The 23,698-nt window shown below is 36.7% G+C and overlaps 2 protein-coding genes and 1 long non-coding RNA gene across 3 annotated transcripts in view; all 3 read left to right on the top strand.

Moving 5' to 3' along the window:
• Nucleotides 1-1,662, top strand: part of LOC144433791 (serine/threonine-protein kinase Nek10-like) — a 36,264-nt gene extending 34,602 nt beyond the window's left edge. Inside the window, exon 34 of the mRNA XM_078122154.1 lies at nt 466-1,662. Within this exon, the coding sequence (XP_077978280.1) occupies nt 466-617 (152 nt within the window). The 3' untranslated portion in view covers nt 618-1,662. The remainder of the gene's footprint in view (nt 1-465) is intronic.
• Nucleotides 1,663-11,072: 9,410 nt separating this feature from the next.
• LOC144433882 (uncharacterized) lies at nt 11,073-13,238 on the top strand. The gene is made up of 3 exons (XR_013480812.1): nt 11,073-11,109; nt 12,084-12,182; nt 13,207-13,238. It is a non-coding gene; the product is annotated as an uncharacterized LOC144433882 (long non-coding RNA).
• A 2,840-nt stretch (nt 13,239-16,078) lies between these two features.
• Nucleotides 16,079-23,698, top strand: part of LOC144433614 (WAP, Kazal, immunoglobulin, Kunitz and NTR domain-containing protein 1-like) — a 16,452-nt gene continuing 8,832 nt past the window's right edge. Inside the window, exons 1-4 of the mRNA XM_078121951.1 lie at nt 16,079-16,349; nt 20,116-20,295; nt 22,236-22,457; nt 23,061-23,306. Coding sequence (XP_077978077.1) covers nt 16,280-16,349; nt 20,116-20,295; nt 22,236-22,457; nt 23,061-23,306 — 718 coding nt within the window. The 5' untranslated portion in view covers nt 16,079-16,279. The remainder of the gene's footprint in view (nt 16,350-20,115; nt 20,296-22,235; nt 22,458-23,060; nt 23,307-23,698) is intronic.

Genomic DNA, 23,698 nt, shown 5'->3' with positions numbered 1-23,698 from the left:
CAAACATTCAAAAACTTGAGACAAATATGCTTAGCAATAAGGACCACATTTTTAGCAACAGTCAAATAACAAATAACAGGGGTCTATTGCAAAGGTAACATCAGTGATGGGTAGAAAAGTGAACAGATATTGAAAAACATACACAGATATGCCTAGCAATAGGGACAACATTTATAGCAACAGGCAAATAACAAACAGCAGGGCCTATTACACAGGTAACATCAGTAATGGGTAGATGAGTGAACAAATTTTCAAAAAACTATCACAAATGGACCTCAAGACTCCGTACCTTGTAAATACAGAAGTCTTTGCCCCTGCCTCATCTTTTATTTTCACAGTGAGACATCTACGGCATGAATCTTAGCATTTCATCGAACAGCAATATCAAACCAGAAAGCCAAATCTGTGGGTAAATTGTGCTACAACATCATTGGCTCTATCGTGTTTTCTTTTTCTCCTTGATAGGGATTGACAGCAGTGACTGTGATGTAGGTATAACATATGAACAGATGCAGTCCATCATTGAAAGCGTTTTGACTGACAGTGGTTACTATGACATGACCACATCAACAAGGTATGAAACACCAACGTCCAGACCCAAGTTTTACCTTGATTGAGTCCACTATTTCCTGCATTCAGTCCGCCCCTTCCTGCATTTATGGCTCAACTGCTGTAAGATTTTGAACAGCAGCACCCTTTGGAAAGGACAGAATTCATTATTTGGGTTTCACTTGACAAATTAGACATATACAATAATTTTGTTATAGTGGGGTACTCATCCAATCAGACATTGATACACTATGAACAAACGACATGTATGTCGTCATGACAGCAGTACAGTTAATTCATCTATCTATATCATATGAAAAAAACTACGATGAAACCAGAAACAAAATGTTGCCTGGCTGGACAAAAATCTTTATAACATTGCTACGTTTTATTTTCTGGTGCGACAAATATCTTACCAACATTGTTTCATTAATCGTCTAGTGTGACACTCATCTTAACCATTATTACTGCACTTTCTTTGAGCCGACGGTGACCTACCATTATCAGTAAAATGTACAAGGATAACATGTGAAGGTAAACCTAACATCGGCGCCTTCATTCTGATATTTCTTAGACAGTCAAATGACTAAAATGTAACAAGTGTACTTCGATTCATGTCATGCCAGACGATAACATGTGGAAATGTAAATTAAATTTTTTGTCCAGCCAACAATAAGATTTAGCAACGCCTCTGAGATATTTGTCTAGCCAGATGATAAAATGTAGCAATGTTGGTGAGATTTTTGTGTCACTAGATGACATTTTGTTGCAGGTTTTGTGATTTTTGTTGTCGTATTGAGATTGGTTGTCAACAATTAAAATACTACGATTTTTAAGAAGAAAATTCCTGACTAGGTTTGCAATTGGAGGCATATTATATTATGGTTGTTGTAGTAGACAGTTTGATATTGTGATGCAATGAGAAATCTTATTTATAATGTATTGTGCACTATGATGAAGTCTCACACATCAGACTCAGAACAATGCAATATTATTGTAGCTTTATTGTGATTTACTAAAAGTGGTACATGGATATTTGAAGCATGTATATGTAGGATGTTGTAGCTCTGTATAGCTCCTTGAAGAAGGTGCTACGGATGTGTGATATGAATGTGTGTGTGTGGGGGTGGGGGGGCAATCTCTGTGTGCAGGCATGCATGCATGCATATATGTGTATGTATGTATGTATGTATGTACGTACGTACGTACGTACGTATGTACGTACGTACTTACGTACATATGTACGTACGTTGTACTTACGCATGTGCACAGAGCGTTGCATTTCAAATTGTAATACAACTCAATGGAATAATTGTCTCTTAATTAATCAAATGTTGCATACCATAGTGTAACATGTATATCCACCATCCCTTCATTTTTTTTACCCAATCCTCACCTATCTTAGACCTGCTTGCTATCTAATTTTCAATAACCCTTCCCACTAATGTTATTTATTTTGCAGACATCACACATTGTCATTGGCACCCATAGGACGTAATCCACCGCTTTACAGGAGAACCTTCTCACTGCCTGCTCATTCATAGAAACGTAGAACCATATAACTGCTTCAGCTGCTGTCGCCACAACACACAATTTTTGCTCTTTTATCTAATTTTTATGTAGACTGATTCTTTAAGTCACTTTCTGTCTTGTCCTTCATTGATTTGTAAAAGAAAAGTTTTTTTTTTTTTTTTTTCGTAATATGTACCATTTTTAGATCCTGTAAGGAATGTGTAGAGAGATAATTCCTTTATATATTTTCTGGCTGTTCATCTGGTCATCCTTAATGTTTATACTAAGGGTCCATCCACCACTAGAATGCATGCTTGTTAAACTTTAAAAAGTCATCTTTTGATTGGACATTGGTTTCTTCTTACATGGTATTGCTAGGTTTGTACTTTTTGGCATGCTGCAACTGCACAGTAACCATATCTGTCACTTCAGTCAAAAGGTTCTGATTTTACAAAATGTCAATTAGTGCCTGCACAGTGTGTAGATATCCAAGTAGACCCCATATGGGGGGGGGGGGGGTTTAAACAGATACCCATTACCCACACAGGGCTGATGTTGAAATCAGATTTGATGGGGCAGGGACATCACGAATTGCCTGCCTTATTGAACTGGCTGAAAAATCAATAACAGGCTGTAGTCAAATATAATTTGTTACAAGTCTACATTCAGTCTTTAAATTGGTTGTCAAAACAATTTCTGAAATGTCTACTTGTTATTACTGCAGATAACAGAGCCATTAATAATGTATGCAAATAAGCCCGCTATCTTGAAAAATATTCAATTGAACCACAGTTCTTCATAATTTATTTCTCGACAAGATAGCTTTTGAAATAGAAACAATACTTTGTTTAACAATCATAGTTTCAAAGGTAATGATAGGCTGTAAGGTACACCATGACAGGGCGCCCGCATGCATTGGCCAACCCATTTCACTCCAATGCCAACGAGGGCTGCGAGATCGTTTATATCTTACAGTCTTACAGATAACGAGAGTGAAGGTTGCATACAGCATATTTAACCCAATGTTACTCGTTTGTTGTCAATGCGTCTTTGAATTGAACCATCAATTATTCTTTTGCGTCCCATTTTATCTTTCAAAAATCATTGAATAGTGGCGTACAAAGGCTTATGCTGTCACAGGTACTTTAATAGACAAATAGACTGTATTTACAAAACATTGACTATCAAGGCACAAGACACTTCTAATGTCAAACAAAATACCGTCCAGCTTTTTAGTACTGAGCTTATAGCTTTATATAATGATAGATGTATGAAAGAAGGTAATTTAAAATAATTCAAAGTAATTGATTTGGTGCTTGACGTAATCCATCTATTTTTCTATGAATGCTTCTATATAAATGTTTGTATTCAATTGAAATGTATAGAAATTGTGTAGAGATGTGTATATATGTGTGTGTGTGTGTGTGTGTGTGTGTGCCTTTAAAGGGGCCATATGGATGAGAGAATTGGGTATTTAGTTTGGATTTTTGATTGATAAAAGAACTGTACTATATTGTTCTACTTGGAATATCAAATGTAAAACAGCATAGACTAAGTACATGTTTGTAACTCAATAAATAACAAAATGCTGAAAAATATGTCAAATGTTTGTTCTTGTACGTACAATAACACACTTTTTGCACAGTTTTAAAGCTTTTTATTATTTACTGAGTTTAACAAACATTGTTTTTAAAAACATACTTAAGTTCTTTGATCAATTAAATATTCAAAATAATACCCAATTCCCATCATTATGGCCACTTTAAATGGGAACAAAGACAAAGCTTATTTCATCCTGACTGCTTTAGTTGATGTCAGTAAGTCACAAAAAGTCGCATTCACCACCTCTGCATCGCACAACTTCTCTAAAAATGAGAGAAATAAAAATATTCAAATTAAGCCATAAACTCACCTCTGTACACTGGGGTAGGAATTCTGGGTATGGTGCCCAATTACTTGAAGTCTTCAAAAGCGTTAGTGTCTGTATTTAGACTGTAAGGTATGTTGTGTCGTTCTGCCCTCACCGCCCTCCTCTCATGGGAGGGGTTGACTGATGTGTGAGGGAACCTGTCATGGCATACCTTACTGACTATGTATCTACTCTTTTCTACTTAAAAGGGCAATTAAATAGAAACGATATATGGATTAGGTAGAAACAAAATGCAGACTGATATATAGGGGCACTGCAAGTGACATCAGCATAGGTAATTGGGCACCATACCCAGAATTCCACATCCCAGTGTACAGGGGTCGGTTTATGGCTGACTTTGATGATTTTATTTCATATTTTGTAGAGAAGTTGGGCAATGTAGAGGTGGTGAAAGTGACTTTTCATGACTTACTACACATCAACATCAGCTAGGAGAAATCGGCCTCACCTCTGTCCCCCTTCAAGTGAAATGATGATTTCAATTCATGCATTGACTGTCTATGTGTGAACATGTGTGAAGTTATTGTACATTGTATTTACAATACTATTTCTTCAGGATTTATGTAAGTCTATTTGAAGTGATAGAGTGTACTATATGAATAAAATGATAAATTTGATAGAAAATCATATTTTGGTTCAGAGTTTTTCTTATGATACAGTAGATTTACTGTGTTTTCAAATATTGCTTTATTGCAAAATGTTGTTTCTTTGAATATAATATTGAAATTCGTTTGTCTTGGGAAGTGAGGAATCATCAATTGTGCCTGAGAAACTGGTGCATGGCATCTGCCCTAATCTAATATTATTATACTGTATCAGCACTTTCCATAAAATATCTCAATCCACTTTCCCAAATAACAAAAAATCACAAATGCAATTGATGTGCACAACAAACTCAGACAAAATTCATGTTGTAAAGATATGTCTGAAGACCCTATTTGAATAAATGAAATGAAGTTACGGACTTATGGTAAGATGGAAGAATGTTCCATTAGCCTACAGTAGAATGGAAGTGTTCTACTAGCCAACATGTAGAATGGAAGAGTGTTCCACTAGCCTACATGTAGAATGGAAGTGTTCTACTAGCCTACATGTAGAATGGAAGAGTGTTCCACTAGCCTACATGTAGAATGGAAGTGTTCCACTAGCCTACATGTAGAATGGAAGAGTGTTCCACTAGCCTACATGTAGAATAGAAGTGTTCCACTAGCCTACATGTAGAATGGAAGTGTTTCACTAGCCTACATGTAGAATGGAAGTGTTCCACTAGCCTACATGTAGAATGGAAGAGTGTTCCACTAGCCTACATGTAGAATAGAAGTGTTCCACTAGCCTACATGTAGAATGGAAGAGTGTTCCACTGGCCTACATGTAGAATGGAAGTGTTCCACTAGCCTACATGTAGAATGGAAGTGTTTCACTAGCCTACATGTAGAATGGAAGTGTTCCAATAGCCTACATGTAGAATGGAAGTGTTCCACTACCCTACATGTAGAATGGAAGTGTTCCACTAGCCTACATGTAGAATGGAAGTGTGTTTCACTAGCCTACATGTAGAATGGAAGTGTTCCATTAGCCTACATGCAGAATGGAAGTGTTCCATTAGCCTACATGTAGAATGGGAGAGTGTTCCACTAGCCTACATGTAGAATGGAAGAGTGTTCCACTACCCTACATGTAGAATGGAAGTGTTCCACTACCCTACATGTAGAATGGAAGTGTGTTCCACTACTCTACATGTAGAATAGAAGAGTGTTCCACTAGCCTACAGTAGACCCCAAGGTTAAGGACTATCGCTAAGTACTACACTATTCCGCTGTCCAAACTGACATTTTGACTTTTTGAATTTTGAATTGAGAGGTGTACACATCATCACATGCCAACCTCAAGCTCCCCCCCCACCTTTTACTGTCAAGATGCTATTAAACTCTTTTTTGAATATAATACCACGATTGTGAAGTTGCTGATTTAGTATGATGTTATCTTATTAAATATTTGCGAGACATAGTAACGCAGTCCACTCCGAGTCACGATCAAATACATGTCATGTAAATACTATATAGGGTGGGGTAGGGTCATCCTGTTTTCGGTTTTACAGAGAGGGGGTCAGTGACTTTTCGACGGCCGATTGAAAAATCTACCGACACCCTCAGGCCGGAGAAAGTGATAAGTCCCTATTAAAGTTAGATAGCCATGTCTCTGTGTTTTACTGTCAATTCAGTATATCAAGTAAGGTAGTCAAGTCTCTGGGCTATATACTGTCAAATTGAAGCCACTACAGCAAAGTCTAGGCTATACTGTTTAGCCAGTACGTCAAATCAGATAGCCAAATCTCTGGGCTATACTGTCAAGCCAGTATGTCAAGTTAGTTAGATAGCCAGGTCGCCTAAGGCTATAGTCAAGCAAGTGCGTCACGTTAGATAGCCAGGTCTCTTTCCTGGCTATACTGACTTGACAGTATCAAGCCAGACAGCCAGGTCTATGGGCTATATATACTGTCAAGTCCACAGGTACTCAAATCAATCTGTATGATTTAAAAAAAAATATGTATGGTAAATAAGACTATAGACCATACATATTTGTTTTAATCATACAGATTGATTCGAGTACCTGTGGCCAAGTCAGTATATCAAATCTGATAGCCAAGTCTCTGGGCTATATATACTGTCAAGCCAGTATGTCAAGTTGGATAGCTAGCCAAGTCGCTGTGCTGGACTGTCAAGCCAGAGTCAAGTCAGATAGCCAAGTCTCCGGGTTATGATACTGTCAAGCCAGTATGTTATGTCGGGCAGTCAAGTCTCTGGGCAGCTCCTGTCAAGTCAACCTATGTTAAGTCAGATAGCTTTAGTTTGGACTATACTGTCAAGCCAGTATGTTGAATCAGATAGCCAAGTCTCTAGGATACTGATGTGAAGCTGTACACCGTATACGAGCAATTGCCATTGTTTTTGCTAAACACAGTGCTTTTGCGCAATCTGGTTCATTTGATAAGCCTTACTCGGCCGGTGGTTAGCTTATCGTTAACAGGAGTGCAAACAGCGACAAATGATTCCGTTTATAAATATCTTAATCACTGAATACTTCTCTTTATTCAGGACTAGATAAAAGACGAGTGTTACCTTCAAAGTTAACTGTTAACTTCATATTTACGTTGTGGTATTCCGTGTGAAACGACCACTTCTATATATGGATAATGATTTATCAACCAATCTATTTATCTATAATGATGTCATATTTTAACACACCTTGATTATTCTCCGGAAATGACGTCATGATAATCTACAGCCGTTAGGTCCAAGTTTTAAAAACTTCACTGTATATATAAGGACAGGAAACCTGTAGATTTTTAGCAGACAAAAGAAGTGTCACCGAGTGTTCATCTGTCATACATTGAGGACGAAATACTGTCTTAATCTTGCCATCCAGAATCACAAACAAATCTAACTATGAAGCTGTACTTGTTGGCTCTGTGTATTGTACAATGCCTGGTCTTTTCTGCCTACGCACAAAAAGGTAACCGTCTTATTTCTGATATTCTCATGTTTAATTCGTTATCAAGCTTTTTATCACCGTATTTTAAACAAAGACAAGTTTTTAGATACAAATTTTTTGTCTGTTCAATATGAATTAATGGATTTGTGTGTATTTATTAATGATTGGCGAGTTATGGGTGGTGTTTTGGGGGGAATGTGAAATATATACTCAGACATTTTACTGTGTCGTGTGTACTGCAACTCACACCATTGTAAAAATTCGAAAGGTAGGAAAATTATATAGAATTTTAATACGTCTCACCAGAAAAACTAAACATATAAATGTTCTGTAGGCGGTTAGTGCCGATTTGTACGTACATATTTGTACGAGCATTGTAAATACTACAGTAAGTATTATATTTATTGAGGACATTGTATCAAAATGGCATTTTGTGAGGTTGTTTTTTTCTGATCAAGTGCCAGATTATAATAGTTGATTATTAACTGTGTCTATACACTCACCTTGGGCAGGATACATTCAACCCACAGGCATTTGTTTCCCCTCGAGATATGTTTCAGATAATATTGAGATACTTGGCAGATAATATATGAAAGGGGTGAAATGACATTTGTGTTTCTAGGATCACTTGAGTCCACACACCGAGAAATATGAACATTAATATTATCGATATTTTATTGTATTCTGAAATATATCTCAGGATACAAGTGCCTGTAATGCATATAATTCGTGCCTTTTTTTTGCTTTTTTTGAGAGTTTTATATCGTTTGTCTAGAATGGCAACAGGTCAATGCACACACACCTATAAATATCTACCCATGTCACAAATGTTAGCGATGATTTATTACTGTAACACCAATTTTGAGTGTGGTCGCCAAACAGCCTATAAAATACAAATGTCTACGTACCAGCCACCAATAAATACCGTTTATTTACATAGTATTCGATGCAAATATGGGTGCCAAATTTGACTTGAAGTTTCCCTAGCAAGCCCCGGCGGCACTGTGCAGTAACGTAGTTGCGGTTACCCAGACTCTGCCCCTAATAACATCAAGAACACAAATATCCGTGAAAGGACAAAATTTAATCAAAATACTAATATGTAATAATGTATTTATAGCTATATCACGAAGTGGATCGACATTTTTGAACATGTACGTCACATTCCATATTTGGACATAGTACGACAAGGCTTGACGCCGATGACTTATTTACAGTGACTCAGTTTCACTTCCATTGTTTCACATAACACAACCCCAGAAATATGATTAAAATGTGTAAGAAAAAAAGGTAAGCGTATAAAGAAGCACATACTTGCTGAATTACTTGCAAAAAAGTACCTCATGGACTTCGAAAAAACCCCCACTGAAATAGAGAAATAGAGGTGAAATACAAACGACAGTTCCTCTATGTTGTAGGCCGGCCTAGAATGAATCGAAACGTTCATAAGGTCGGCTCGCAAAAGGGCAACCAAGCAGCCCTACGCCGAGAAACAAAGAGCAATGATACGAAGAAACAGTCGACTTTAAGCTAAACAAAAACGACACTTTCAGGGCCACGTACCACATCCTCTAACCAATGACGTGTAAATTGAACGCCTTCCGTATGGATCATTCTTCCAATTGATATAGTTTGTTACGATCATGGTCGACGTATATACCAAAGTAATAAGCTATTGCATGATTATGCAAATGATGCAATTAAATTTAAAAAAAAAAAGATATCCACACCAAAATATATTGGGCGTGCGCTTTGTTATTATCAATACATGTACAAAATAATATGCAATTTGAAGCTTGCATTCATTTGACATTATTTTATTTTGTATGATTGTAATGTATTGCGTTTTCTTTTTTTTCATTGCTGGTTTCTCTTCTTGTGAAAGCTTAATAAATAAATAAATAAAATAAAAATAAGGTATGGTTAGATTACCAAAAATAATTACTTATTCATCACAATTAAAACTTAAAGGAAGTGCACTTTGTCATCGTCATTTATGATCTTGCCTAAATACAAAAAAGCACTAATTATGCAAATGACCCGATACAAAGAAAGGCTGCATAGACAAGATAAGTCGGACATGCGCCTCATTATCATTATGAGTAAATAATCGAAAAATCCTAAGTGGGGAGCTTTATCACAGTCTGAGTTGAAAGTAAACAGTATGTTTATTTAGTTATAGATACAGAGTCTCCAGATCGGTTGTCGTGATGCGTCGGGTCCAAGAATCCCGGCCCATATTATTCTCAAATTCCTAATACATTATCTGGCTAAATTTGAACAAGTCACAGCTTAGCGAAAACACGGAGCATCTCAGTCACACGTCAACGAATAGTTATCTCTATGTGGCCGATGAGGGCGCACAGCACAAGGATATTCGAGTACGGTCATGAAGTACGTTATATGTGGATGGTATCGGTACATATATATACAACGTTTAGCTTTAATTCTACAGTAATGCGAAGCTCCGAGGGTTGTGAGAGAGTCTAGCATCTAAAGTTCTCTTATATATCGAAAACAGATATGCAATGTTTGTACGTTTGTATGATTCTTTTTTGATTGATTGATTGATTGATTGATTGATTGATTGATTGATTGATTGATTGATTGATTGATTGATTGATTAAAAAAAGCTTATCCATCAAATTGAACGTTATCATGTGCATGGCATTATTAAAAGTATGTTACGGTAACAAAATGCGAAGTGTTATTGTTTTTATCCATTTGCCTTTCTGTAGTCGAGACCAAGGCTGGCCATTGTCCATTTATCAATCCCGAGTTGATTGGAACTTGCAGTGAGGACTGTGCAAGTGACGACAAGTGTCCCGGTACTCAACGTTGTTGTCGTAATGCCTGTGGAGGTGCACACTGTACCGAGCCAGAAGCTGAAGGTAAATGTATAATTTAAACATTACCTCAGAATTACATCCATACAATGTTGATACTCAGCCAACATGTCACCGTCCCGGATGGACGGACGGATGGGGGGGGGGGGGTTACCCCTTGAGGGCTACGGTCTGTCATAGACAACTTGGCTATTCGTATTTGTATGTCAGTACGCCTAAAGCCACGCGCATTTTGTGAACCAACAAAACCTTTCTTGGAAATGGGTTTCTAGGATACAAATCCGATCAGCAAATAATAATAATAAGATGAGATGATATGAGATAATCAATACCAACATGTGAGTAATTGTACTCTAAAATACAAACAGTATGGAGTATTACAAAATTATCTAATCTCTCTCTCTCTCTCTCTCTCTCTCTCTCTCTCTCTCTCTCTCTCTCTCTCTCTCTCTCTCTCTCTCTCTCTCTCTCTCTCTCTCTCTCTCTCTCTCTGTGACCCAGACCCCTGCGCGGATAACGAAAAGTGTACCAATGAACTTCAAGAATGTGTAAACGAAGGCACACATTCTGTTTGTAAATGTGCTCTGATGTGTACTGAAGAGTATGCCCCTGTATGCGGTGTCACCGATAGCGATGAATCTCCTGCCGAATACTCAAATAAATGTGTCATGTCAGTCAAAGCATGTAAAATGAACAAAATAATCCAAGAAGTGGCCTGTCGTGCTGCTGATGCCAAAGAAGACGTTAAAGATGCTATAGAAAATACTTTGGAGAAAGTAGGTGAGTAACTACAACAATGTTAAAGTGCAAGAAGAAAATGAATATAGTCAGTGTGTTCTTACAAATTGTTCAACATAATAAGATTTCAAGGAAAAAGACATTTAACATTCCGAGGAAAGTTTTTAACGGATTTTAATGATTACACCTACATACTAGACTCTCTTACAGCCCTCGGAGCTTCGCTTTACTAAAATTAAAGCTAAACGAATTATTTTGTATGTACCGATGCCAGCTAATTAACCGTACTCGAATATCCTTGTACTGTGCGCCCTCATCGACCATGATAGAGATAAACATTCGTTGACGTGTGACTGCGACGCTCCGTGTTATCGCGAAGCCCCGAGGATTCGCGATAACACGGAGCGTCGCAGTCACACGTCAACGAACATATATCTCTATGTGGTCGATGAGGGCGCACAGTACAAGGTTGTTCGAGTACGATCATGGAGTACGTTATGTAGATGGTATCGGTACATACAAAATAATTCATTTAGCGTCGATTTTAGTAAAACGAAGTTCCGAGGACTGTGAGAGAGTCTAACCTACATACCTGCTGCGATGCATACATACATACATACATACATACATACATACATACATACATACATACATACATACATACATACATGCATGCATGCATGCATGCATGCATGCATGCATACATACATACATACATACATACATACACACACACACACACACACACACACACACATACATACATACATACATACATACATACATACATACATACATACATACATACATACATACATACATACATACATACACACATACATACATACACACATACCTGCAGACATGCATGCATGCAGGCAGATACTTATCCGAAAGCTGAGTTGAAAAAAGTAATTTCCTAATAACACTAACTATGCTACTAGCTATGCCACAGAGGCATTTCACTATCACACAGTTCTTCACTAATATATAACATTCATCTGATTCTTTTGCAGGTATAGATGTAGACTTAGATGACAGTATGGCTAACATTCAACAAGCCCATTTCATCTTCACAGTTTTAGTCAGCCTGTTTGTGGTGGCGTTTTTGTAAGGTAAGCCCATCTTCTGTGTCTATTTAGAATCTAATGTGTAATTATCATTTGTGTACTTAGACGTATATCCTACCAGTGGAGTGGTGATGAATCCTGGATTATATGTTAGAATTTAACATTTTACTTTAAATTATATACTTATATTGATTACTCGCCCCCCAAACGGGTGGCTTATGTATATATTAATTTATATTTATATATTCCGGTTAAAATCTGGTGTGGGAAAACAAGTCAATTGCTTACTTCGATTTCCATCTTATGCTATCGTATGTTTTCGATTTTGTGGTTCCGAAACATCGAAATCGAAAACTAACGACAGCATACGAAGGGGATAGTTGTAAACAAAGCTATCGAGCCATATTCCTACTTTACACATACGATTTTAATCCGATTGATTTATGTATGGATGTAATCTTTCAAGTCAGATGCTGACCTTTGACCTATTTACCATCGACCATTATATGCGACAGTTGAAATTGATATAGCAAACTGCTGTGCGTGATGTGTGTGTATTGGCCGAAGTCGCTGACTGCCGAGGCCCAGTCTGTGTTTGGATATTGTGTAACAGTCTAATGCATGGACAACTACCTTAATTGTGTGAATTTCGAATGTTGGTGCATAATCATCTTTGGTGACTTGTCATCAGGCCGTAAACTACTAGCCTTTTTACGGCAGCGCTTATCAGACGTCCTCGTACATATATGGACTGTGTTTTGTCAGGCTGGTGGACACAGTCAATGCCCAAGTCAATGCAATGAAAGTTTTGCTCTCTCTCTCTCTCTCTCTCTCTCTCTCTCTCTCTCTCTCTCTCTCTCTCTCTCTCTCTCTCTCTCTCTCTCTCTCTCTCTCTCTCTCTCTCTCTCTCTCTCTCTCTCTCTCTCTCTCTCTCTCTCTCTCTCTCTCTCTCTCTCTCTCTCTCTCTCTCTCTCTCTCTCTCTCTCTCTCTCTCTCTCTCTGATCTGAGAGCGAGGAGTACAACGATTGATGTTAACTGTTTTCTTTCCATTTTTCTCTTCTCATATAGGTAACACCTTCAAGTATTGAGGATTGCTGTGCTATAGTTTCCGTGCTTGCAGTGGTTATTATCTGTTCACATTTAAGTGAAATAAATGCACATCCACTTTTAATAACATCATAAAATATGATTTTGATATATAGAAGAACAACAAATGAAGTGAACCAAGATAGTAGTTAACTTTTATTTCACTTCGAAAGTCGTAAAATAGTTATTACAGTTAAATATTCAAGTTTCTTTTCTCCTTTCTATGTTTTTTATTGATAATATTGTTTACACCTGACTGGTATTAATTACTGAAACCATTACATTTAATTTGTTTAGATTTTAGAAGAGATTATGCACTTTTGTAATTTGCTGCCATCACAGAAATAAAGAAACCAACTGCCAAGTTTAAAAAAATGTATGTATGTATGTATGTATGTATGTATGTATGTATGTATGTATGTATGTATGTATGTATGTATGTATGTATGTATGTATGTATGTAACCATAGTAACTTAATTAAGAAAAAATCACATGAAGAATAATGAATATCAAAATAGTTAACAATATTCAAAACCTTACAAACACACATGTACACACACATGTACACGCACACACACACACACACACACACACACACACACGCGCGCGCGCGCACACACATACATACACAAACAAACAAACAAACGGACAAACAAACAAACACCATCACATATACTTTCCCAAGCCTTTCAGATAGCAAAAATTATATCCGGCATTCGGGTGTCCTAGAACACCTTTACAAAATCCAATATACTAACTGGAGATATCGAACATGTGTCTAACTGTATATTAGGTGTAGGGTACGCCTTGACGGGGCACCCTCACGCTATCACACATCGGTCAACCACTCCCACATAATTGAGTAATTTGTGGTCTTGTTCATTTCCTACGAAACTTTGGTAAAATGTGCAGTACTTAGAATCAGCAAACTACAACCAGGGATCATGCAAATAAGTTGTCAGAAGCTAAATATTCCATTTATTCGTATCAGAAAACGAAAACATTGATATTATAAGCCATTCAGTAGCTCCAAATGGTGATATTGTGTAAAAGTAAATTAAAGATATAGAGATCGGTATCTCACAATCCCAAATTTTAAAGCTACCAACATCTTTTCTGCATATACTATAGACTCAGGAGTAATAATACACCAACTTTAAAATGTTTTTAAAAAAAAAAACAGAATGGAAAGATATAAACACTATGCATGCAAATGATATGTACACGAAAGTGATGCAAATACCCCTACAAATGAAAACAATTGATTATGCATATTGAATGGTCGAAGGGCAATATGACGAGTCTGTTCCGTGTCACCCCATCATATCCTGTTTCCCCAAGGGTGTAATGCCTGGCGGGAAATCGACTGTGTGGATGATTCATTGGCCCCGAGGGGGAACTGGCATATGATGTTACCCAAGAAAGATCGCCCGATCAACACCCTGTTGTATATATTACAGTAATCAAGTTCCTGAGCTGCATTTTGAGCATCTCCCTAGAATCGGAACACAAAAATTATAAACTTACATGACTATAAAATTTTATAGATGTAATCACAAAGAATTAAGAAAGATGGAGTCCTGCTGAACTGTGTCATTGTTAACAAATGCCAAAATAACTAAACGAACTGACGACTGCGTTGATCAAGAAATGTTGTTGATCGCTGATTGGTTGCACTTTTAAATTATGGTAATTTTGCAATGTATACCTCCTCCACAGTAAACCCCTACACACACAGGCCATAAGGTTCACTGATACACTATCACATTACATGAAATTAAAATGCAACCGATTTCTGAGTCTATAACAGCGTTCATTTGTTCTTCACCTGATCACCTGATTGTGTGCGCCCCAAATGTTTTCGAGCCCCCCCCCCCCCCCCCCCCCGTTTTCTCCTCTGACTGTCCTGTCGTAAATTCTACATGTTCCGTTTTAGGATTTGATCGCTAGACCATCAGATAAGTGTAATAATTGTCACTTTATTTGTTGTTTCGCAGATGGAATTTATTGCATTTAAAGTAGTAAAACTTCGTTTATGCATAATGACATAACGAGTTCCCCATTATATGTACATGAAATTATTGTAGATGAACTTGAAATTCATTCGTCAGCTGTTATGTATAGAGGTCATAAGGCTGTTCATATCAAATGGTGGAATGCAATGGGTCTCTGAACTTCCAACATACTGTGCCAAGTGATAATAATCCAATTCAGTTAATGTTTACTTTCTCTGTTTTTGTAACAATTTGTGTTCATGCGTGCCAGTCGTTGGTTGTATAACATGAGAAGAAGGGAACATGTTTCACATGAGCAATATAATGAATGACATTCTGTTTCTATAGTTATCTGTGGTGAGCCTGAGAGCTACGAGTACAGCGATTGATGTAAACAGTTTTTTATACCTTCGAGCTCTCCATTTTGGTTTTTGCATTCTGGGTAGCGTACTCTATAATTAACAAATTAATCAATCAATTAATTAATTTTTTTCTGAAACCCAGGTAGATGTAACACCAGATCCTTTCAAAGTTTCCATGTCGGAGTTATGTCATATTTGTGATTATTTCATCTTCATAATCCGTGTGTAGTGTTTTTATTAGAAATTATAACCATATCTTACTTTGACCGATTATACATCGGAACACCTACATGTTATAGTGTCACCAGAAAACAAAATATAAATGCTGTGACAGCTGTGGAGAATATTATAGTGTTAAATTATGACGATGTGTGCACATATGCTGCTGTTGTCATGGCCGATCATGATTAGTATGCAGAGAGGATGCTAGGAATAATATGAGATATGCGCCAGAAGGCAGTGACGTCACTAGTACTGAATCACAATAAGTCCTCAAATCGGAGGATTCGTGAACACAACAGCTAGATTTTCACCCTGTCGTTTATTTAGGTCTGATTTTATTTATGTCTGAAGAGTTAAGCCAGTCTTCGTGTTCTAGTTCAGTTTGACTACAGGAGAGAGAACGAGGATATCTGCCGTCTTTAAAATAGTTGCCAAGGGCTCTTTTTTTCAAACTGTTCCACAGCGAGCGAGGGAAAATGTTGCTGATAAATCCATCAATTGTGATAACTGTGTTGTGTATAGTTCAACATGTTTATGCAGTACCAGGTAAGCATCATATATCTTATAATTACTGTGGTAATCCAAGTAAGATTATCAAATGTTATTTTCATCAGAATTAGTCAGAATTCGTCATGTTATCTGCCGGACGTAGGTTGATGACAAGTTCAAATAGGTAGGCTACACGTAGTTCCTACTAAAGTACGCAAAATGACTGCCAATAGATAGGTCGTCAACTGAATAAAATCAGAATTCATCGCTTGTCTCCATATCGTCTCGAACTCCCTGTAGACGTTCGTTTAGCATAAGATACATTTCACAACGAGATCAAATTTAGTCTGACTACCAAATGTAAAGAAACCATGTAACTAATATTTCAAAACGAAATTATAACGATATTACGAAACTACTATCAATACTGATTGCCTGAAATGACAAGTTTACATACGAATTGAGGTGTTTCCTCCCTGTTTTGAGTGAGAATTTAACACAATAAAATCACAAAATTTCAACCGAATGCACTTCGTAGGATTAAAGCGAGGCTTTTGATTTTTGATATTGCGCATGTATCTCCTAATGAAATGACAACTGCATTAAAGTGTGAAGGAATGCAAGGCACACAACACCTTCTCTCGTTTAAACCTGAACAACCTTTCATTAAAAACCTAAGGAAGTCACATTAATTAACCTACGTGTCATAATGTCACTACAATACCAAATATGAGTTTTATGAAATTCTTAGCTACCACATAAAGAATATTCATCAATTGTTTAACATAATCAATTATGCAAATGATTCATTGAAATTAAAGCGTGATATTATGACAGATGTATATATCATATTAAATTAAAACAAAGCTGAAGCACGTACTTATAAGATATTGCCTAATTATCATTAATTAAAAATTAAACGAATAAGTGTTATTTTTTTACATGAACCAGCTTAATATGCCATCTGCACTTTGTTGTCGTCATCACGTACCAAATCATATGAAATTTGAAGCAAGTATTGTTAATATATTACCAATTAATAAATCACGCAAATAATTCATTAGAATTAAATGTGTACATCAACAAGCATTATAGGACACGTGTGCTTTGTTACTATCAATACATGTACCAGATTATATGACATTTGAAGCTTGCATCCCTACGACATTGTTAAATTACTGAAAATCGTTATTTGTGACTGTATCGCATTAATATGCACAAGGGTGTGTACCACGAACATGTTTTTGTAAATAGGTAAAGGAATGTTTGAGATATCGTGTCCACAGACAGACAGAAAGACAGTCAGAGTGACTGACAGACAGACAGACAGACAGACAGACAGACAGACAGACAGACAGACAGGCAGACACATAGACAGACAGGCTGTCAGTTAACATTAGTTACTCAGACAAAGTCAGACAGACAGACAGACAGACAGACAGACAAACAAACATAGAAACACACACAACCAGACAGACAGACAGACAGACAGACAGACAGACAGACAGACAGACAGACAGACAGACAATGGAAAGTAAACATCAGTAAATATAGTAGCGTCAAGCTTGTATGAGATCCAATGCAGCGAAAATTGGCCTTCGTCATTTACGGTTACATTTCATAAATCTAAATCAGTACGTGACATTTGTGGACCTTGCATATTTTATGAGATTTATTTTCCATGAAGTAATCAGGGCATTTGCTTATTTTTAAAAACACTGATTCAAACGAATTAGATAATTAAATTTACTTGCAAATGCATTCATGTATTAAGTCATCGACGGGGGTTAGATAAACCAATCAATCATTTCAATTCGGAAAAAAAAGTCAAATCGCTGAACAAGTAGGATTTTAGCAGCAATAAAATGACACTGTCGTATAAAGTACAATTATAAGTTAGACCAGATTTATAATGATGCCTTTTAATAGCTATCACATTCACCTCGATGTGAGATTGATGTGTTCGGCCAGCTTTATTCATCGCTCTCTGGTGAATACACAGTAGCCTACATTGTATTCATTGCAACGTTGTTATTTAGTATGTATTATAGCCTGTTACATCTAATCACGTGCTAACCAGCCGATAATCTAGAGAATATTTACCTATGATGCATTTTTTGACATATTTGTATTATATACATGCACGCACGCACTCACTCACAAACACATACATACATACACACATACATACATACATACATACATACATACATACATACATACATGCATGCATGCATGCATGCATGCATGCATGCATACATACATGCATGCATGCATGCATACATGCATGCATACATGCATGTATGCATACATACATACATGCATGCATGCATGCATGCATACATACATACATACATACATACATACATACATACATACATACATACATACATACAATAGCTGCAATGTGTCACATGTGGCCAATCATGCTATTTACAAGTGTCAATGCAAAGCTTACTTGTCAGGTGATTATCTTAAACCTATCAAACGAATTGAATATGAAAAGCCCGAACTGTAAATAGAGTGGCAGCTGTACAGCTACTAATATTTGCATTAATAACGATGTATTTAAGACAGTCACATTTTAGTCAAAATATTCAGACTCCTAGGTACATATAAAACAGGAATATTCAGACTAGTACTGCTTGACGAATATACCTGAAATGTGTAGACTACCAGGCATATGTTGAATGAAATTGCTACCAAATCTGAAAGTGAGTACTTTTTGTAAGAATAAAAAGCAATCATTTTGTTGTTATTCCTACACACATAATCAGAACGCGAAATTTTGGGGAAAATAAATCCTTTGAATGGATGCCATCATTAAGCTGTCAGCATCATATCTGACTTCAAGCATGGTTGAAATCGGCTGAGAATAAATCCCATTAATAATTACTAAGATTAGATAAATACCATCAAATATTTAGAACACTTATTAACGTGCTAGTCTCAAGTATACAGAGATGTTTTCATGAGCCATCCACTGATTTATCCTAGCCAGAAGTTAATACACCCTGCAGGACAGTGATTCACTGCTGTAAATCAAAGTTATGTACTCTCTGAATCAAGTATGTCAACCGACATGAATTTTACAGCCAGATATAAACTGAATACCTAATTAATGAAAATAGTTTGTTATGCAAATGATTCATTAATGTCCACGCATGTTTGCCAAAACCCTAATTATTTCTAGTCATTACCCAAAAGATCATTCGTTGTAATTGAACACCATTTTGAATAAATGATGACATGGTTAGATGATCAGACACACCACAGAGACAGAGACAGACAGACAGAGACAGACAGACAGACAGACAGACACACAAACAGACAGACAGACAGACAGACAGACAGACAGACAGACAGACACACACACACACACACACGAAATTACCATTATATGACCTTCCCACACAGAAGGTAAAAAAGAATGATCATTTATTTTGATTTTTAAAACTAAACAACCAACCAGTAATGTACAAAATCTAATATTTTCTCTTATCTCTTGTTCAAGAAACATACGTTTACGTTCGATTGTTCATTTGATCTAAAACATTGCAATACTGAAGCATTTTAGAAAACTTGAAAGACTGTGGTAGCAAAATATTACATTTAATTTTTCAGTCATTTTCTATGATGTTTAATACAACGTACAAGTTTAATATTCTCAGCAGTGTTTGACTGTCTCCAGACGTATATTCCAACATTTGGAGTCGTATCACGTACAGACTTCTATGCCGGCAACGAGATGGAACGTGCATAGAAATGACATTATCACCTTTAGAGGGTAAATTGATATGCTTCATCGCCTATATCCTTTTAGTTGCGGATTCGAGCCAGGAAGCAGTTGGAAAAAAAGCAGGTCATTGTCCTGATTTCCTATCAGATCCTGAGGCCATAGGACAATGTTCTAACCAGTGTATCTATGACACAGACTGCGAGAACGAGAAGAAGTGTTGTCTGAATGCTTGCGGTGGAACTTCCTGTGTTGCACCCCAAAAAGGTAATTCTTAGACATTGTTAGGAGACTAGCGTTCACATGTACTCATTGTCAAAGGTGAGGCGATGCCACATTTTTTACGATTCACAAATCATTTATCATGCTTAGACAAGGTAAATTTGAATTAATACAAGAGCTCTGCTGTACACCGGAGTAAGACAATATGTAAACGTTGGGAACTTATTTTCGTTCTCACCGCACGATGTGGTTATTGATTCAAGCGATGTGGAGCTCCTGACATTGTTTATTTCCCCTAATACTTCGGCACGGTGTACAACATACATTTTCTGACCTAGATTCGAAATTCTTTATAATCTATTATGTCACACAATGCTATTTTTCTGACTCCCATTACCAAATTATCAACCTGTATTTACTTTATTGTGCGAACTGTAAAAAAAATCTTATATATATGGTAATAAACAAATCTTACTTACAATGCGGAATTGGTGAAAATACATTTTCTAGGTCCTCTAAAAAGGAATACAGCTTACAATCAACCTCGCAGTAGTTCCCTTTGAATATGAATATACCCAAGGCCTATATAGTCGGTGTAAAAAGAAATTACCACTGCCTGTTACTCCAGACGTCGTTTAAAAGGGCGCCCCGCTTCAGCTGTTAAGACATCTATTCCATTTGCACTTTAGTACATTGCAAGTGGGGGGGGGGGGGGAGTGGGGGATTGAGCAGTGGGGTAACATTTTACAAATAGATTCTGCTTGAGGGCTACATTTTAGAATTGGTATTAGAGAAGGGTCACATTTTACGATGATTAATTTTATTTGTTTGACTTTCTATTTTTGTGTGATTTGAACATCCAAAGATACCACTGCTGCTACATCCCGTTGCGACTGCTGCCACATCGAAACACTGCCACCATTTAAACATACCCAATGTATTTATAATCGGATTAAAAGCATGCCCAGCAATAAAAAAAAAACAGAACACATTTTAAGACTTTACAACACATGCAGAGTGTAAGTTTAAGGATGTATGGTTAAACTGGAATGATACCTAGTGAATCCAAAAAACGTATGAGATAAAATGCGTTGGTTTCATTAATTTTCATCCATCAGTACGGAGCTGGCTTCGATTCGAACTTTGGCGGAAGTGACGTATTAGCCAGTGAGACTTACTAGACAACTTCCATTAAATGCATTAAAGTTACAAAAACAATAGAAGAAGTCGGCAATACTTCAACAGAAGTTGCCGTACAAGTCGTATACGTCACTTCCGCCTAAGTTCAGATCTATGCCAACTCTGTACTGATATTAAAGCGCAAGTGAATGAAACCAACGCATTGACTATGTCTAAGTTTATATCAACCAACATGAATTCACAAGGTATTGAGTCATTATACCAGAAATATATATATATATATATATATATATATATATATATATATATATATATATATATATATATATATATATATATATATATATATATATATATATATATAGTTTTGGTAGTACTGGAACTCTTTCTTGGGTGTAACTCGGAGTTTCACGCATATTGCGATCATCACTCACTCAAGAGAGTGTCTGATGATCGCAATATGCGTGAAACTCCGAGTTACACCCAAGAAAGAGTTCCAGTACTACCAAAACTATTACGCTCTGCCACTGCGGTATAGAGCACTGTCTTAGCAGATTGACACTCACCGAGTTATATATATATATATATATATATATATATATATATATATATATATATATATATATATATACATCAACTGTAGCACTGTTCTCTCCAGCGAGACACTTATACTTATGTGAATATATATATATATATATAATTTACGTACAATATATGACTCTATGTATTTGGGAAAGTGATTTCATTTTTTTACCCTATGAAATAAGTGTCCATTACTCCACGTCTTCTCACTATGGTAGAGTTCCATCAAAACTGTACGTTGTCATCTTATATTTCATACATAGACCCATGCCAAGGCTACCGATGTCCCAAACAGGGACAGGTTTGTGTGTCCCTACTAACACATGCTGTGTGTATGTGCAACACGGAATGTCCTGATATCTACCAACCTGTATGTGATTCTAATGGTAATACCTTTTCGAATAAATGTTACATGGATGGCCACGCCTGTGAGTTGGACTTGACTATTGAGATGGTCCCATGTCAAACACCCGAATCAAACGAGGGTGAGTGTGTTAATTTGCATATTACAGGTTTATCTTTTTTTTAAATTCTTAAAACGACAAGAGCCACATATTAATTAGACAATGTTTTCAAAAAGAATTCTTGCATTTGAAATGCCTTTCCGCAAAAATATTTTTATGCATTAGGCACACAGTCGGTAATCTTAACGACAATTACTTGCGTTAAAAGTGTCTCCTGGGACATATATTCAAGTTATGTCTTCAGATGATGTCGTATACACGCCAGTTTAATTACACGCCTTGGAATTTCTTGCTCATGCAAACCATGCAAGCACAAAACATAAATGACTTTCTTTTCTTGTCCCATGGGAGGCATTTTAATGTAACAGTTACAGTAGTATTTGTCATTATGTTAGATTTTAAAAATATAATGACTTTTTAATATGATAAACAGAGCACAACACTATAATATGATAAACGGAGCACGACACTATAATATGATAAACGGGGCACGACACTGTAATATGATAAACGGGGCACGACACTATAATATGATAAACGGGGCACGACACTATAATATGCATAAGTATTATATGACTAGGAATAGGGATACACATTGTAGTTTGTTTGTTTTACTTTCACTAGCTCCACTGTCGACTGATGTCCCTGATGTTACTGACGGTGAACATGAGTTCGGAGATTCGAAAGAAGACTGGGACACTTACTCTGATACAGAAGGCGAAAATGAACAAGATATCGTGCCTCCAGTCACTGGAGTTGACGACTCCCCTGTGGGCTCGACAGATGTCCCTGTTGTCATGCCTGATGTCGGGTTGATGGGAGACGAAAGTGATGACGAGGATGAAGATGACGTTGGTGTTGAAAAACCGGGTAAGGCTTGTTGATAGAAATTTTTGTTACCCATAAAGAAATGCAAGTCAGCATAAAATCAGCATGCATTTTTAAAATTTCAATATTTCACCTGTATGCTGCACTTTTAAGGGCTGAAAAAGTAAAACAAAATACAACTAATCACCGTTGCGGAACACCGACTCAGAAGTGTTTGTAATATGAATAATGCAGTTACTTTCACGCAAATGTATTTAGATATCATTCCCAATATTTTTTTATTCAACTGACTCAGAGGAAAATAAGACTAAGGGGCCTTGTATCCACAAGTCGCTAGACGAGTAATGACAAACTCATAGGTCAGGAGTCTCTCTCTGCCTGAATTAAGCAAAATATTGTGGATTAATAGGCTCAAGACATCACTTTATATCAAG

This window comes from Glandiceps talaboti, chromosome 4 (assembly GCF_964340395.1).
Source record: "Glandiceps talaboti chromosome 4, keGlaTala1.1, whole genome shotgun sequence".
Classification (NCBI taxonomy): domain Eukaryota; kingdom Metazoa; phylum Hemichordata; class Enteropneusta; family Spengelidae; genus Glandiceps; species Glandiceps talaboti.
Note: the sequence above shows the minus strand (reverse complement) of the source record. Positions and strands in the feature narration are given on the sequence as shown.